The following is an 18,915-nucleotide window of genomic DNA, read 5'->3' on the forward strand; positions in this document are numbered from 1 at the left end:
AGTGTATAACAGATAAATAGTTATAATATTTTTAAATCTTTACAATTAAACTTGATGCCATGAACATGTCGTGCACACATGAGAATCTGAATTCAGTGATGTGAAAAAATGAGATTTTGCGACTCATAAACAAGTTGTTCAACTTATTGATCGTTAACATGTTTGATTAATTGCAATGAACAATCATTTTTGCCAGTTATTTGTGTTTTACAACAGTCATTGCAAATTTGCTGTTAGTCGCAAATAAATAGCTCCGATTTTTCCTCGCATAAATGCGTACTTCAAATTCAACAAAGAATCATCTTTTTCTGGAATTTCTGTTTATAACATCAAAAATATTTGACAGTTTTGCTGCGGAGTTTCCGCAACTTATGTACAAACAAGATTCTCAGTCTAAATTAAAAGCTGCTACAATTGCGTATCTATAACTCCCGCGAATTGAACTAAGTTTATAGATGAATATAGACACGCATTGTTTTAGTATAAACTAGCTAATACACGTTAGGTTGAGGAGGAACACAATACTGTCACTGACTTGATACTATCGAATAAATTGTACAATAACTCCTTTTCTTGCTCTATTATTTTTCAAAGGCAAATGAAAAATAAACCAATCTCATCCAATATATCTTAAACTATATGTCAAAAAATTCTGACAGCGGATGAAAAAAATATATACATTGTAATATTGGAAGAAAGAACATTGTCGAGTACGTACATTTTACAGTTCTAGACGTTTTACAGTTTTAGATCATATTGAACATCATCGAGCAAGCAAGTAGTTTCAAGCTCTACCATTGTGTTTTGTCCGCAAGGTTTTTCGAATCGAGTAAACACATTTTTAAGGTAACTCTAAAGCAAGGCCACAGGCATTCACTAAAAAGTGAAGAAGATTGATTTCTGTGAGTGAGGCCACATTTACCGTGCCAAGAGATACCGAGACAATACAGAAATACAGTGAAGATTTAGGCTTTAGTAAATAATGATTGACACCAAAGCAGTTCAGTTCAAAACGGTCAGGAAAACACATATTAACTAGGGAATTCCATATGACTAGAGTTTTTGAATGAAACAACTTTGGGCGTAAATAAATTTGAGAGTTCACAATGCACTTGATGACTGAATGACTTTTGATTGGGAATTGAACTCGTTTTGGAGACAAAAATCTAGTTATAAAGCAATCAATACTTCATTCAATTGAGCAGTTGCTCATTCAAAAATATTGGGGTAAAGCTCATAACAATGTAGTAAAACAGTGGATAAATCATCAAAACTTATTGCAGAAAAATTAAAATGTCGTTCAAAATTAATTTTAACTTGCATATATAGATAGTAAAAAGATAAATTTGTCAATCTATAAGATGAAAATTATACTGAAATGGAAAAAATGGATCAGCGATTTCCAAGTTTGCTCGTTTTTTTCCTTGTGAAATATATAAGTGTTTAGGCCGTTTTGGGGTTTTATATTTTATATTAAACTTCATACCTTCTAGTGTTTAGTGCACAAATATTAATTTGCAATTAAGAAACTTTCTATATTAATGGCGTTATGATTTACTGATCATAGAAATGACATTAATGAAATGAACTCATATTAGATTTATTCTTTATAAATTATATTTACAAGACTACAGAAAACTGCAAAATTTTTGCTATTTAGAAATAAAGACAAGTTCATTTTTTCAAGCTTTAAAAATCAATCCTGCATGTGTTACGAGAAAGGAGAAACACACAGTTTTACCGCGTAGGGGAATTCTCAGAAAACCAAAGATGGTTGTTGAGTAGCGACACCTAGAAACAGCTGATGAAAATAGATAAAAATTAGCAGTGTCAAGATCCCTTTCATAATAATAGTTGAAGACGAAGAAACAGTCTTGATTGGCGCAAAAGTAACTTTATGTGTTTTAAAATCAGTTTAAAAATATTATCTGCGCAAGATGAAAAAAATTACGGTAAAACAATATGGCATGTTTTCGCCAATCAAACGACACATCAAGAGTGAAATATGCCACTGATTCATATAAAAAAAACCTCTGGGCAATGATTGGACAGAAATAATTCAAAATTAATTGATCATATCAAATACCAAATTATATCTCTCAAGGGCTTATATGTTGTTCGGTTGGGCATTGCGAACCAAAGCTAGTTAAATATTTTACGATGAATATTTATTCTAAAATTATTCTTCATAATATTATAGGTTTTGTGTAAAACGCGTCATGAACTTTACAGAATTGTTTTAACAATAATCAAGTTTAGAACATTTCTGTAAGTTTTCAGCATTTTCAAAGTAACGTTTCTACATATATATACATAAATACATATATGGGATAAATAATAAAACAATGAAAAACAAGTTTCGTTGTTCACAATTATTACACAGACAACGGAGAAAATATCGAGTATGCATAGAAAAATAACAATATAAAAGCATAGCAGGTTAGGTCCTACAGGATAATATAAAGCCTAGATTGTGTATTAAAATGCTGCATTAGAAAGCGCAAGAATATTTTTTTTATATGCATTCACTTATTACACGTGAATTAGTAATTTATTTCGCACGAAACAACTGTCAAGTATATATTAATAATATCACGCGGTATTTTTTTCTGTGACTTTTATCGGAATATGAGATTGTTAAAAGTTCAAAAAAACTGTTCTCGTCGTAGAAGAAATTTTTTTTGCGATATTTGAAGCGGGTGAAATTAAATTAAAACATTTCACCTGTTATTAACGAGATTAAAAATAACTCTCAATTAATATCAAAAACTAATGTCAGGCATTGGGTTTTACACTTTTTGTATCAGGACTCAATAGTGCGGTCCAAATGTGCTGAAGCGAACATGAATTACAAATTTGACGCATGACTGAGAAATGTACTTGGGATATGAGTTCAGACATAGGTTGTTTTTCATCGAATCTAAACGAATTTTCAACAACTGGATAGATGCCATAAGGGCAGTTTTATGATGTAACGCTATGCTTCAGCGTCCGACGACAGCGAAATATTATATATTGCATATACTTATGGAGTACCCATGTTGACTTTGTTTAGACAGCGAAATATTATATATGTAACTTATTCTTCTACTAAATTAAATTATTAGTATTTAATACAGAGAGTTGTAGCATATAGATACAAAGAACATGTTTTGGGATATCTGTCTTTGCAAAATGTATGAAAAAAACACATGACAGTCTAACTAATGCTGAAACAGCAACTTTTCTTTTTAAAATCATGTTCCACGAGTCTATTAATTAATCACCTACTATATATTACATTGTAGACCTCCTGCTTTTCATTTGGTTGTTTGGCATCGTGATTGTCGCCATTGTTTGTCGGTTCTAGCGCAACATCGTCATAGTTGTGGCGCACTTCGTCCCCGTCTTTTGTCCAATTTGGGTCCGCTGCGACTTGGTCGTATGCTGGCCCACGATTTTCGCGTTTGCCTGTTGCTTTTGCACTATCTTCGTTTACAGAAGAATAAAACACAGCACCATCATCTATTGACGCGTATGCTCCCGCTTGGTTGCTTTCCCCGATAACTGTTTGGTATGCCTGTGATATAAATTGTGATAGTCAAAACACTGTAGTACTTCAATTGTAAAAATATGGTACTCTTGAATTATGGTAACCCAAATGGCGGACATCGGAACGTGGTATGTGTACCAGTTTAGGGTTAGGCTATAACTTTATTTCAGTTTCCCTTATTTTAGTTTTATAACGAGTTCGGGGACTAGCCGAGTGACTCCCTTGTAGTATTTGTATCTGAAATTATGACCTAACCCTTACCCGGTACATATATAACGTTCCGGTGTCCGCCATCTTGGTTTACATACTTCGAGAGTAACAAAATATGGAGTTGTAATACACAATAAAATAAACTTTTATGTGGGGTAAAACGGGATAATTGGAAACCGAAACATTTGAGCCTGGTAGAATATATACAATCATCTTAATATACCAGAGCACCTAATATTTCATTTCGTTTATTAATATATAGTCATATGAATACTAGCATAACAAAATGTGAACTTTTTTGAGGGAAAATTAAAAAAAATGTACAACTAGTTGTTAAGCAACGATCTAAGCTCTGCCTGTGCCACTTTGCTATGGTACTATAAAAGTAATCAGATGCGTGATCACACTAGCTTAAAGTGATCTCAGTGACACCAATTGTGGGTTTTCAATTACCTTTCTAAAGACTTTCTCGTAGATTTAAATTCATAACTCTGCCATCATTGTGTTATGGTTAGGTTAATAGGAAGATCACTGAGAGCATACGGAAGTGGCACCGCATCACCAACGTTTCAAATGTCGGTACTGACAAAGGGCATGATCTCAATAGAACGGCATCAGAAACGTCGGCAAAACGTATAGTTAACTATTTCGTATTGTGAATTTATCTACCACGAATAAGCAGAGTAACATGTTCTGTCTAATACAGGCGTGTGCAACAGGCCACAATCCGCCCCACCAAGCGATTTAGAGTGTCCCTTGTCAAAATTTAGATCCTAATCCGACAATTTGTTCCAAAGGCGCCCACGTGGGTAAAATTATTTTTTTACTCTTGTCGCTGCGTTAAATCTTGCCCGTTGTGTACGGTGCCTTTATAACTGTAGATTGTTGTATGCATGGTAAAACTAAGTTTTTTTTTGTGCCCAGGTTGGTTATATGGCCCACCGACAAAAATGCTACACACCCCGGTCTAATACATAGAATAAAAATATGTATACAACACTTAGCATTTTACCTGATTTCCAAACGATGAACCAGTGTGCTTATTTGTATCAATATCAATTTGTTCATATCCTGATGAGCCTACAACATTGTTCGGCTTGGGAGTATTTTCGACATCAGTTCCGCCTTGTCTGCGCCTATTTTCAACTGCAATTTTCTTGTGCCTGAACGCAAGTATTCATTTTGATTAATACCCATCCAATAGCACAAAAAAACAATATACATAGCGTTCCATTATATAGTGGTTGTATACAGTAGTGGGATTCTATATATATAGAATGGGTTACTATTTGTATCGAACTCACTGACAACTAGCTTACAATTATATATTTTCGAGTATTCAAGACTCGATTCGATTCGAAAAAACTATTCTGAAATCACAAGGTATTCGAAAATGCCCAGCTCAAGACACGATTTACAAAGATCTAATAAATGACTAATAAACCTTCAAATATACTACTGGTCGTCGACTGTGGTGCGCTTTTATAAGTTTTTTGGGATATGAATGACCTTTCAAGGATGGGTTCTTGCGAACCTGTACCAACCAACTGAATCTTACCAAATAATACACGTGGTTGCCAAATTATAGAAAAATCATCAAAGTCTGTATAAAACAAATACCACTGGAGAGTTCATAAAATGGGTAAATAATAAAAGACGAACAAACAGACAGACAGACAGACAGACAGACGAGCAGACAGAAAATTAGCATAAAACAGAAATACACGGCAGGATGGGGAGGATGGGACGGATAGTCGTAACTGGCGGGACGGGCAATACAATTAATAATAATATTAATACAACAAATAATATTAATGATAGTATCACCACGGCACTATTCAACACTCTATTTGGCTAGATGGTAACAATAAAATTTTCAGTAAAATTTACTCATTATTTTATTGTGCTTACCAGAGTGTGAGATTACTTCCTTTTGTTATGATAATATTGTTTAGAAATAGGTACGACCAAATATGAGTCATTTATAAAGCTTGTGAATTTATTCATAGAGTCTTATAGATGACTATGATTGATGATAAACTTGAAAAGACTTGTGGAGTCAAATCAGGTCAGTCACACGTCGTTACATAGTGGTAATAATCAGTTACATGTCATTGACACCAACTTACCAGACAAACCAAAATACTAGACCACAAACCTCTATCGGTCTCGTGGTCGTTCAGTTAATAACCTATCATTTAATTTTGATTTCAACTATTCCAGTCTCAATTCGTTCAATATTTTAACAATTTCAGTCGTATTCCTGATTTTAATTTATGGAGCATTTGAAAAGTTGATTCCCAGGGTAACTATTCTTTATATACATTATCGATTTTTGGTCAAATGCGCGGGTTCGTGCTTTGAGTAAACTTGTTCTGAACTAACAAAACTACTGTATAACAATAAATATAAGTTTAGCCGTACATTTGAAGAATTGTAAATTAGGTATATGACGCCAAACGATCAGCCTCATTAAAAGTAATACTCGATGTTATTTAACAAAATATAGTACCTGATTTTCAAAACGACCAATAGGAATATAATTCCAATGAGTAAAATCACAACGATTGGAATGAATATTGAAAGCAGTTGCATAGCAGGCGAAACGGTTGTGTCCAGTCTGTTGCCCATTGTTGTGTGTGATGACGGCGATCTCGGGCCAGAAGTATAGTTGCTCTTTTGGTTCCCTGTAACAATTACATGATTAATGTTCAGCGACCAAAGTCTAAACAAATGAAGTGTCAGCAATATTAGAGCCTAATGTTAAAAGAATTGTCCGAATGTTATATATAGGTATAAATAATTTAAAATGCGAAAGTTGGGGAAATCATCCCCGGTAGGCAACGGTCTTTTTACAGCATCACTAAAATGGATCTGGAAATGCTACTTCGGAGGGTTCATTAGTTTTGGGAAAAAGTGTGTTTTTACAACAACAATTCAAATTTCGAGAGATGGAGTAACATTTTTTCATTTCCTGTTTATGAAATATATCCATAGGTGTCCAGCAATTTAGTTTAAAACTAATGGAACGAATAATTCATTTCAAAAAAAAATTTCACGCATTTGCTCAAATACGCTTTTAGAAATGCATAAGCTAAAATTTATAAATCCACTCTGTACCGGAAAGACTTAAATTTCCTCCGTTCGATATAGAACCTACTCTTTTGGTAACCACGGATACAGCCGGATAAGGGATTTCAAAACTAGATTCAAAAGAGAATAAAAGTCAGAATTTCTGGTATTAATATGTCAATATTAATGTGTTAAATATTTTTGAAACATGATGAAAATGGAGCATGTAGAAGCATGAAAATATACCCAGAGTTTGTTGGAAATGGGTGATCTAACAACTAAGTGTGAAAAGTCTAGAAACAAACACAGTCTATAAAATTAATACAAGACGCACACAAGACTCTCTTTTTTGTTGGTTACGTCAGGAGTGACGGTGAGTTTGTGGTTTTCTAATTTTGTGTTGGTCTGGAATTTTTGTTAATTTTGTCAGTTACATGTTTGTGAAATAAATTAGGGGGTTACCTGGGACAGAATTCACAGTCGGCAAAATCTCATCTTCTTTTGTAGTACGTGGTTCAGTTGTTTCTGCGGATTCAGTGATTTGCTTCGTTGCTGTAAAATAAAACATAGACACTGACAAAAAATTCAAATATATAATGATTTGGTATAGATATTTTGTTTTTGTTTTTGTTTTATTTAGTTTGCAATTGCAGTTTTAAAAAATTTGTTAAAATGATTAAATTCTTGTGAAAGATCAGATCATGAAAATATAACTTCACTTTTTTTCCGGTCTGCATAGGGTCTACCTACGTCAAGCTAATGAAATGTATAACGTTTCAGCCATTATTTTACTAAACCTGCAAAGTTGGGCAAAAATATAAATAAAAAATAGGCTTATTATCAATGTCCTCTAATCGTTTTCTTTCAACTCGCAATGTGGAAAAACGAAACTGCACTCGGTGACAAAAATAATATTTTTATAAGTTGTTTGGGGAAGTATAGAAGCACATGTTATCTTACTTGTAAAGCAAGGCTTAAACGTGTAGTTCAATGCAAATGCTTTGTTCCTATTGTTTTCATCAAAAGTTATTTGGAGTGGATAGTCGTCTTCAACGCAGTTGTTGAGGCCGTCACAAGATAGTCCGCATGATGTAGGGTAAAAAATGTATGCGAATGGAGTTTCATCGCACTTTTCAACTTCTGAAATTGACGTAAAACATATGAAATTCCTATTTAGATTTTAGATAAAGTGACGTTTACCGATAACTGATGTCGTATACCACTTTGATAATACCCGTTTATGTCATTTATGTGACAAATTTTCAGTGTTCGATGTGCAATTCTACTTCGAGATATCATAAAGAAAAACAGAATCAACTGCGCACTTGTTGTAGGACATTGAATATCCGATTTTGCAAGGAAATCGTGAACAACTTACAATATGTATTTCGAAATCGACCAAAAACTGATTCTGGATTCATCATTGTCAAATTTCCATAATCAGCAATCTTGGTACTCTTTGTATCAATATTTTTAACATTTATTGAGTCTATACCAGTGCTCGTCAACCTTTTTTGTAATCCTACACCCTTTCAACCATTTCTTAAAATCTGGTACACTCCGTCCATCCTACATTTTTCTTACGTAAAAAACTTAATATTTAGAAGTTATATATGTATGTTTATGTTGAAACAATAGTTTAATATTTAGTAAATGTGACCATTGCTCTTGGATTTCATCGGCCATTTGGTATTTTAATTTCAATGAGTGCACACAACCTATGTTCGAAAAGTTGTGCGCATTCGGATGAAAATGGGGACAGCTTTTTGTGAAAGATTGCGATACTCAGGAACTTCTAATAGTGCTGCCCAAATTTATTTGTTGTTTTTATATGTTTTGTACTCTGCCTTTTGTACAATATCTGATCGTGATTCACGCAGTTCACCATACATGTGATTAAGGTCAACTTCACCACTTTGAATGGCTGAACGACCCATGTTAGAGAACCAAGATTTTGATATTCAACATAAGGAAAATGGGCTCCAAAGTTTAGCAGCAGCACATCAAGGTGCTTAGCGTGTTTTCCCGAAAATAAGACAGGGTCTTATTTTATATTTCTTTCTAAAATAACCGCAAGGGCTTATTTTGGGGGTAGGTATGTCTTTTATTTTCAATTATCAAAAACAAATTTAGTAGAGCATTACGCAATTTTCAAATATACTTACTCATAAATAACATGTTTTTATTTAAAAAAAACTGCTAATTATAAATTTTCAATCAATCAAAACGTGTTGATGTCTTGATATCGAATAGGTTAGAAAAAATTCGTGCTATCTTAAGGGGAAGGGGGAGGCTTATATTGAAATTACTTCAAAAATCTAGGCTAGGTCTTATTTTTGGGTAAACATGATATTTACAATTGATCTTATCTTGGTTTCCATATCTGCGTTTCCGTTTTCTCATTCACGAGTCTCAGTGATATAGTTCAGAAATTCAAAATCGGAAAAATCTAATTTTGATTCATTATTCTGCCGCAATTTCAATTTGAAAGACTCAATCTTGCTACTAGCTCCAGAAATATCACATCCTTCCCCTCGATACCTCTAACGGATTTGTGATTTTGAATATGATAAGACAATTTTGCAATCCAAAAGATAGCTTGAAAACTAGCAGCAATCGAAAGTCTTTCCTGAGTTTGAAGCATATCGTGTGAACCTCCCAACATTTGGTACGGTACACCCCTGCTACACCCCATCGATGTGGTACACCCTTTTAACTTTTTGGTACACCCTGGGGTGTACTATACACCCGGTTGGCGAGCACTGGTCTATACCCACACAGTAATATTATTTTGAATTAAACGTTGCGAATTTGCGTTGACGTAATCATATTTGAAGAAATTGTACGCGGTATAACGATGATTTGTACCCGAGATGTCATTTAACGATTAAAATGAATCGTAACCGTTAATCATCTGAAATTGGTTAACCATTCCCAGCCCTATACTCGGTACATCAATTCAGCAATCAAGATCTGAAGCTGCTATAAAGGCCAATGACTCATATTAAGACTTCATGGTTTTCATCATGTCAAAAATAGAATAACGAAAATTGGAAAATAAGCGACTTTTTTAAATTGATATAATCTTGATATAATCACAAATTTTCAAGAGTTCCCAATGAACGCATATTTCTATAAACTTAACCTGATTAATTTTTGTTTTTATTAATTCTTGTGTATAGTTTAACCCGATTTTAGCGTTTCCGTTTTAACTTATGGATTACGATTATTGTATAATAAATGTATATTCATATTTTTATTAATAAATTATGCTATACAAGCTTTCTCCGACAGTTTCAATTCTGACAAAGCATTGCCATTAATTCCAATGAATCTTAAGAAAATATTCATTCTTTCGTCGCACTAGTCATTTGCAACCTCTTCGATAAAAGAATTTGTTTTTAAATGTTCAGATATTTGAATGAAGTTTGAAGCTGCCATTATAATCGTTTAAAAATTAAATAATTTAAAAAGTAAAAGTTTTATTACCTCCAATTTTGAATTTATCTTCACACTCAGTCTGAGTAACGTTTAGAGTCAAAAATAAATCTGTTCGTCCATTCGGTGGGCTAAAATTCCATCGGCACTTGCCTTGAAAGCCTTCATTTGTAGAAATTCCTCCCTCGTATCTAATGTTTATGGGAATAGGTTCACGTTCGCTTTTCCCAGTAATTGAGCATGTTTGTTCCCGAGCCGATAAATTACATTTAAAGCCTGATAAAATATATGAAACTTTGATTTAATTAATTCAAAGGTAAACGATTTGGACTTATTTCATACCATGAGTATTCCAAATTAGTCGTAATATCAAACACAAAATACCCCATGTGCTAGATGTCTTTTTGAAATGATTTGTTTGGATTTCAAGTACTGTTCTGGGTTATTTTTACAAGTCGTAACTTTGAATGAGGCATATATTTCGAACAAGGTTTGGTATCAGTAACATACAAGCGAAACGACTTTAAAATGATTTTATTTTATTTAGTTTGGCAATATTCTTGCCTCATTATATTATGTTTGTTTTGGATGTGGGAGACAAGTATAAAATAAACTTCATTGTATTATTCAGATGTACAAATAAAACATTTTAGCAAAAATTGAATCATTTTCATATGGTGTGAAATAGCAATTATATAGCCTATAAAAAAATATACCCATAAAATATAATATCTGATATTTTCCTTCCGCAACTATTGATCCGCTCTATATACTCTATGAGGATGTTAGTCAGACATATGCATATTATACGAACTCATTCGCTACGGTGCATAACTGTGAATTCTATGACGTCAATAAAATCACAAGATGTGAGATAACACATTAAGGCCTTCAATACTAATCTCAAGAAATCACAAAAAAACAAAACAGTGAAAATCCTATATTTGATTTAGCCAAGGGAAATTGGATTTAATATGTTTATATTTTTCGCTTGATAACATGAAATTCCAACTCCGAATTTCGCTTGTGGAAAACTGAAATGTTGTCTACGATGCTTGAATTTTCGTTTTCAATGCAAAAGGTTAACTCAATATCATCATCTTATTAGACATTCAGGCCTTTTTAAGGTATAAGACTGTAAATATTAGTCGAGGTGAACAATTGCAAAATGAAAAATTATTAAATTGGTTATTTGTTGGCTAAATAAATGAACAATGAATAGATGAATTACAATTAGATGAAATTAAGTTTGTTGGCGTTAAAATTTCTTAACCCTAACACCGTTTCCCCCCTTGATCCTTGGTGGAGTAAATTGCTCATATGTCGGTGACTTTATGGGCACGTATATGGGCACGTCAGTGAGAATAAATTAAAAATCCTATATATCCATAATATAGTATATTACCCACCGATCAATATTACGCACACAACAATGCTTTGCAAAGATTTCATATTGTTTAGTCAATCTAAATAAAATCCTGTGAATTGAAAAAGGCAAAGTTATACATGCTAATATTGAACAGTTTTTATTCTATTTTTTAAAAATAATTTTTTCGGGAAGAGTCTCACTGTCTTATTCAATTCAGAAATATTTTCCGTGAAAGGCAAAAAAAAGCAAATTTAATATCTTTCTGGTATGACAATCTATGATCTACATGTCGGGTATGTGATCAGCAGAAATGTAAATTACGTTATTACTGCGTCAAAGCAGAAAATTTTCGCATGAAATACCGCTCCCTCCGGATGCAAACCGTCAGGTGCAGATTGAAAAATTTGGTTTCGGTAACTCCGATCTTAAAGAAAGCGACTTTCTTACTACCAATAAATTACCCCGACGTACACTACATTATTACCTTTATTTTCGCCTCTATTTCTCACATCACGGCAAAAAAAAAACAGAAGCAAAAAGAAAGATTGAAACTTCAACTTTAGCTAACCTTAGTCGTCAATTGTGGCCGACTAACTTCAGGCATAAACTACATCGGAATCAAAATCTACAAAACCAGTAATAAAACATTAAAGCCAAGCTCGTGTCTAATCTAGCAGTCGAATCGAGAAATTTAGATGTATTGCAAAGCACAATAATCAATCCCATGACTGTTCTGTTTGTTTGAACCTCGGCAAATAATAATCAATGAAACCTCTTATCTAGATTTTGTTTGCTCTAAACCAGGGGTCGGCAACCTACGGCCCACGGGCCGGATCCGGCCCGCGGATCATTATAATCCGGCCCGCGACGCTTCACTAAATTATAGTAACAAAACATCCGTTTTGACGAATATATTTTTTAGACTTATTTATTTTATAACCTAACAATGATATATTTCACAATTACTCGTTTAATGAGCATATAATTTAATTATAATTAAGCAAATGGCCACAAAACGCAGAAAAGTTGATGCTAAGTGCAAACGGTTCAATGGCGCTGAAAATATTCAAATGGAATTTTATGAGATACAATAAGGAAATAAATTTATATTTTATTCGAGAGATGTATCACTGCTTGATTTTTATTATAAAAAGTACCATCCGTTCGGTTTTTCAACTTTCTAAAAATATGTGCGTCCCGCCAATGACTTGCAACTTTAATTTTGGCCCGAGAGCGACAAAAGGTTGCCGACCCCTGCTCTAAACGTTCAAATAAGGCTTGTTAGTCATGTACATCTAGAATATACAAGTTTATTCTACTTAATTCAAGAATCTTAATGGCCATACGGAATGTTACAGAAATAAATTTGTGTCAGTATGCAGCAACATTCTTGAATCGAATAGAATGGTCATTTTTATTCTTGCTACCGCATTCTTGCATTGAACTCATACGGATCGACTTGCATAAAATCATAGAGTAGTGAAAGGTAGTTAGTTTCCCTTAACGCCAATTAATGACTACATCTTTATTATTGGTATTTTGCATAACAACATGATTAGTTGAAGTAATTATTTCTACCCTGTATAGCCCAGCTGAATAGGAATTGGATTAACATGATTAAGCAGACTCACTCGCACTTGATCAAATATTTTAGATAAATGAATTTACTATAGATCGCTTCAAATAAAGCTACTTTCTCAAGTTTCAGGTGAGTGCTTGCAACTACATGTAATCTATCTTGTCATTTGTCTCAACACCGCATGTGGTTTGATATTTTAAAATATAATTACGGAAAACGGATAGCGTATAGTTAGTTATACTCACAGGTGGAATTTAAAATTTCAGGAACGGATTATGTATCGAACTTTCTAACAACAATTCCTTCATTTGAGCATGTTGCCATAACGACAGACAGGCTTTACAATACATACCTTTCGAAACGCCTAATTTAAAGCTGGTAGTCATCACCTGTTGCACCCATTTTCTGTGATCTAACGTGTAAATCAAAATACCAAAACGGGTTCGCTGATATGACGCGAAAACCTATGCAAACCGCTGAATCCTATTACTGGTTACACCCATCTTCAAACGACTATAGCGTATAATTTGCTGTAATAATCTAACGCCTTAAACCAAAAGCCTGCTGACCGCCTACTTGAACAGTTCCTGTTATTATGCGAACACTAGATCTGCCAGCATATTTCTTAAGCTTGCAATTCGAACCGAACGTTAGTCATCGCTGAGTCATTAAGATCCTACCAACAAACAGTTTATCGCACGTATAGTTGAATAATACAGCTAAAATAATAACAGTCACGTGTACAGTGTGGATAGAAAATATATTGAACAGACGTATTCTTAACGAATATTTTAAACTAATAATTGGACAATTAGATTTTAAAAGTAGTTTCAAGAATTTGACCAATGAATTCCTAACATGCACAAGAAATAAAGAATAATTAATCAGAATGCATCCCAGCTTGGAAGACCTCTTAAATACCACTTACTTAACTTAAATATCACAAGTTTTTTGCCAACTTTTTTATAATGAATCTAAAAGCATATGATCAATCTTAAATTGTTCGGATATGAATGTACTAGCATGTATTAGAAACACATAAAGCAAACTGATCCTATCTCAAACGAATGATTGCTGTTAAATGGCTTATCTTTGACAAGTTCTTTTTTTTATATGAGTTTGCTACTATCAACTATGAAATTTATTACCGACAATACCGACTAATACTGACTGCATTTTTAAAGTCCATGGCTATTTCTATTGAGGTAGTAAACACTCGTCAAAGAACAATATCAATATTGTTGGATAAGTTTCATCCAACAAAATAGCAGATACAGTAGTCTTGCTAGTAAATTTTCAGTATCAGGAATTTTTCGGTGCCCGGTTCTCCACGACGTATCTATCAGTCATAAACAACCGAGGGGAAATTGAAATTTGATGAAAATACTAATTAATCATAGGCGTGTCCTCCTAGATGGAATTGAATATAAACCTAATTGTTGCGAAGTTATTCAGAAATTGAACATATTTTCTATCATGAGCAATACTATATTATTTGCTATCTTTGTGATTTTATCATAATTAAGTAACCAGCCACACCGATAAAAATAAAAGCAACAAAAAATATTTTAAATTCAATTTGAAATTTGATAGCAACCCGAATATTATTTTTTATGTTGAATTTTGCTCTACATTCAGTGATTATTAATTGACCTAAGGAACATTTCATAAATATTTGTCATCACCTATTATCAATTCCTTTATTCATACACTTGGTAAAGGATCTGTTGTTTATAAGTTGTGCCAAATAACACATGCATTCAACTTTATTTCAACTTTATTTGCACTATAGAAATAAACGTTTACCCGCGCTTGTTCTGGTTAAACTTCCTGGTATATTTTGTAAAATTCCAGAACGTTCACACGATTCATATTACAAAGGAAGCAATTGCAATATCAGTCTGCAAAAGCGAACAGCTGAAAATAAAAGAAAATAGATCAGGTCACAAATTTTCCCTGATCGAAAAAATCTATTCAGTAATCATTGGTGTAGCTTATACGTAGTGAAGCGAAAACAACACAAATTTAGTACGTGATCATTATGACAACGAACCAAAAAGTAACGATGATATTAATATTCAAGGCCTCTAAAATATTATATTATTAATTTAGGCTAAATACTATCATATCACAAATCGCCGTTTATCGATAATTTTGATATCTCGTTATATTATCAAATTTTATACAGAAATATATAAAAAAAAATATATATATTTTTGATATACATCTTTGCGAATGAGTTCGTTTTAAAAAATCGACCGTCGTCTTGTTCCAGCTCTAAGCTTTTTAAACCGCAATTACGGTATACGGTACAGATACACATAGAATGATATTCCAAACACTGGAACAATCTTTTGTAATGGGTAAAATTTCTGGAACCGAGTGTACTTGTACAGTTTTGTGGATTGGTCAGTAATTTCAATTATTACTGTGTTACTCTTTGTGCGTAACTTGATGGACGTCAATGAAACTCCACTTCTATCGGCATTGTCATTAGGACGATTTCAACCATTTTAGGTCAGTGATACGTCACCTTCATCAGCAGGGGAAATTTGAATTGACGCAATTTCGATTAAAGTGTGCGTAGCGTGCCGAACGTCAGAAAACGTCATATCAATCAGCACCACAATCACACGGGATCTCTGGGGTAATCAAGAGGTATTTTATAGTCATATCACCAAAAATGTATACGTAACCATACGATGTATTAAACAGTGCTACTTTAGCGTGAAGTCCACCTTCCCGTTAGCAATTTAGGGCGATGTATACTCCCTCACGCGGTAGACCCCAGGTGTAGGTTACATAGGGCCGTGGGCTTCACGATAAAGTAGCACCTATCAACGTATATCGTATGAATAAATTTTGTAATTGTCCAGCACTATTAAACATGTGACTTAACTATGATTATTGTTTCTTATATGTTCTTGAGCTTGGGAACAGATTGCCATGTTGTCTAATTAGTATTTGTTTCAAACATCTAAAACCTAGAGATGATCAATTGTATTTGATTTTTAATTTTCTCTAAGTCCAATAGCCAGGCTTGTCCATGGGAAACGTCTCATTGGATGGGATGGGACAGCACACATTTGTTTTACCCATTGGTCACGTGGGACCAGTGAACTCATGGGAAAAGTAAAACTATTGGGACAATTTTATATGGGATTACGTTTTGTGTGTCAAGAAAATTAAAAGTTTTCAACATGAGAGTGAGCTGAAATGGTAGCACGATAGTGCGTATGCACAGTCAAAATCAGAAATCGTTGCTGGTATGGCGTAAATGATAGTTATTAAAATAATTCTAGGGCGGGGTCACAATTCTGGATTTCTCGGAAAACTGCTGGACCGATTCGGACAAAACTTGGTATGTAGGTCTGGGATGGTATCCACATGACCCAGCAATTTTTTTTCATTGCGATCAGGCCAGAGAAAAGAAGCTATCTTCTCTTGTTATGAACTCTATACCAGATTTGCATGTAACATAAACGTTAAGGGAATGGTTCAGGAATTACCCGGATTTTCTGAACTGTTATAAATAGTCGATGAGCAGGAAATTGATAATTTTCTGAATGAGAAGAGTGACTCCAAAATAGAAAACGAGTGCCAGAAAGTTGGCTGATCGATGACTACAACCATAAATTTTCAAAATGCATCCTTTTTAGGTTATTATGTGCAAGAGAGTGCAAAATATGTTTCACAGAAGCAACACACTTTACGTAATACCCTAGAACAACGGTTCCCAAATGGTGCGCCGCGTTTAACAGAATTGTGTTATACATAACTAAAATTGTGCTTTTGCTATTATTTCTTAGGCCTACATATTTATAAACGTTAATAAAGGCATAAAGTATACATTGCCGATAACGATATTGAGTTTTATTGAATAGCAGCATATTTTTCTCGTGTAAGTGCGCCGCTAGTATTTTCGCCTGATAATTTGGCGTCGCACGAACAAAAAGTATGGGAATCGCTGCTGCAAAAACTATTTGATACTTGGTATGAATATTGTGACTTACTTTAACAGGTATATTTAAGTTATAAATTAAATAACATGGGTGCTATACTAAGCATCGCTAAATGCCTTCGGAAGAACCTCAGTGAGTACAGTATATTATTTGATAAACAATTTTTATTTCAAGGTTATTGATGTGTGGTGAGAGTACTAGAGATTTTAATATGATTTGTTAAATCATAGTGAACTAGCATATTCATTAGAAAACGCTTTTAAACTTAATGTAGAATAATATAAATCTGTATACTTTGTACGTCTTTCAAAATTAAATTAAAGATCGTAAGCCACTAACATCGACAGCTAATGACACGAGGTAGGAACCGATAACAAAGATCGGTACTCCTGAAGTATGCGAATCAAGATGGCAAACACCGGAACGTAGTGTATGTACCATGTTAGGGTTAGGACATACTTTTATTCCAATTTTCTTTATTTTAGTTCTATTACGAGTTCAGGGACTAGCCAAGTGACTCCCGTAATACTTGTACCTGGAATTATGGCCTAACCCTAACCTGGTACACATACGTTCCGGTGTCCGCCATATTTGTTCACATACTTAGGGAGTACCCAAAGATTTATCTATATCTTGATTTATTTATACCTTGAGCTTTCCTGGGTTCAAATGTTGGTAGGTGCAAAAGTATACGAGTGCAAATGCCCTGAGTGCAGTTGACGGTTGCAAATTCGTGAGTGCGAATGTTCGTGGATGCAAATGTCGATGAGTGCGAATATATGCGGGTGAAAATGCTTGCCAGTTAACGTGTGCAAAATGGACGTGGGTACTAATTCACGTTTTTGAAAATATCCATGAGTGCAAAGTCAGCGGGTGCAAAATATATATGGGTTTCAAAAGCAGTAGTTGAAAATGTCTGTGAGCCCAAAAGTATGAGAGTGCATATGTCCTGGATAAAGTTCAAGGTGCAATTTCAGTTTACGGGTGGAAATGTACACGGGGAAAAATATATGCATTTGTTCAAATTTTCGAGGGTACAAGTGTTCAGGCCGCAAATATCCGATGGTGCAGAGATAATTAAACCATTTGCCTGTAATCATCAGGCATTATTAATATTTTTTATTCAATTTCAATATAATCTTCGAGCGAAGATATTTACTCAAAAAAGTTTATATCGGATATAGATCATAAAGTACTGAAGACAATAAATGTTCCTGATTTCATTTCAATTGCAATATTTTATTTTTGCAATATAACAAAGTTAGATGAACTTTGCACAAGACACAAATGTGAGATTTTTGAAAAAAATTGCCCTTTTCAATAAATTTACATCATATTAGTAGATAAAAAGTCCTTTGTGTTGTCAGCTACACTTCATCACAGCTAAATACATTCATTTTACAGGGCTTGGGTATGAAAAGTTTCGAATATTTGTTAATAAAAGGTATAGAAGATTTGTGTGACACGATAAGAGGTAACCTATCTGGAATTAATGTCCGTAGATACAAGTTGTGATATGTGAAACTAAAATATTTGAATTACAAGAGAACAAGTAAATATAGTAATTACCATGACTTATAATGTAATAATGGATGTTATCGAATGGGTTTCTACGGTACTAACTGCGTAACCTTCGTCTGTTTTGTGTGTCCGCATGCGTATCATGCAAGGGTGATGTAGCAAGAGTGAAGATAGCTATCCTAAGTGATTCAGAAGTCTTACTGCACACTAATAAAATATGTTACCATGACGT

The 18,915-nt window shown here is 33.7% G+C and overlaps 1 protein-coding gene across 2 annotated transcripts; it reads right to left on the reverse strand.

The window, feature by feature from the left end:
- Positions 1–564: 564 nt before the first annotated feature.
- On the reverse strand, positions 565–12,206 carry LOC120342238 (uncharacterized). Of its 2 annotated transcripts, none has more exons than XM_078111198.1 (8): positions 12,190–12,206; positions 11,662–11,730; positions 10,304–10,528; positions 7,775–7,954; positions 7,277–7,366; positions 6,255–6,429; positions 4,755–4,905; positions 565–3,559 (listed from the first exon to the last, which is right to left on the reverse strand). In XM_078111198.1, the coding sequence occupies exons 2-8, from the start codon at positions 11,702–11,704 to the stop codon at positions 3,263–3,265; spliced, it is 1,161 nt and encodes a 386-aa protein (XP_077967324.1). In that variant the 5' UTR covers positions 11,705–11,730; positions 12,190–12,206; the 3' UTR covers positions 565–3,262. The 2 variants fall into 2 exon arrangements, with proteins under 2 accessions (XP_077967324.1, XP_077967323.1); XM_078111197.1 differs by lacking the exon at positions 12,190–12,206 and adding an exon at positions 12,106–12,122.
- Positions 12,207–18,915: the final 6,709 nt, after the last annotated feature.

This window comes from Styela clava, chromosome 3 (genome assembly GCF_964204865.1).
Source record: "Styela clava chromosome 3, kaStyClav1.hap1.2, whole genome shotgun sequence".
In the NCBI taxonomy this organism is placed as follows: Eukaryota; Metazoa; Chordata; class Ascidiacea; order Stolidobranchia; family Styelidae; genus Styela; species Styela clava.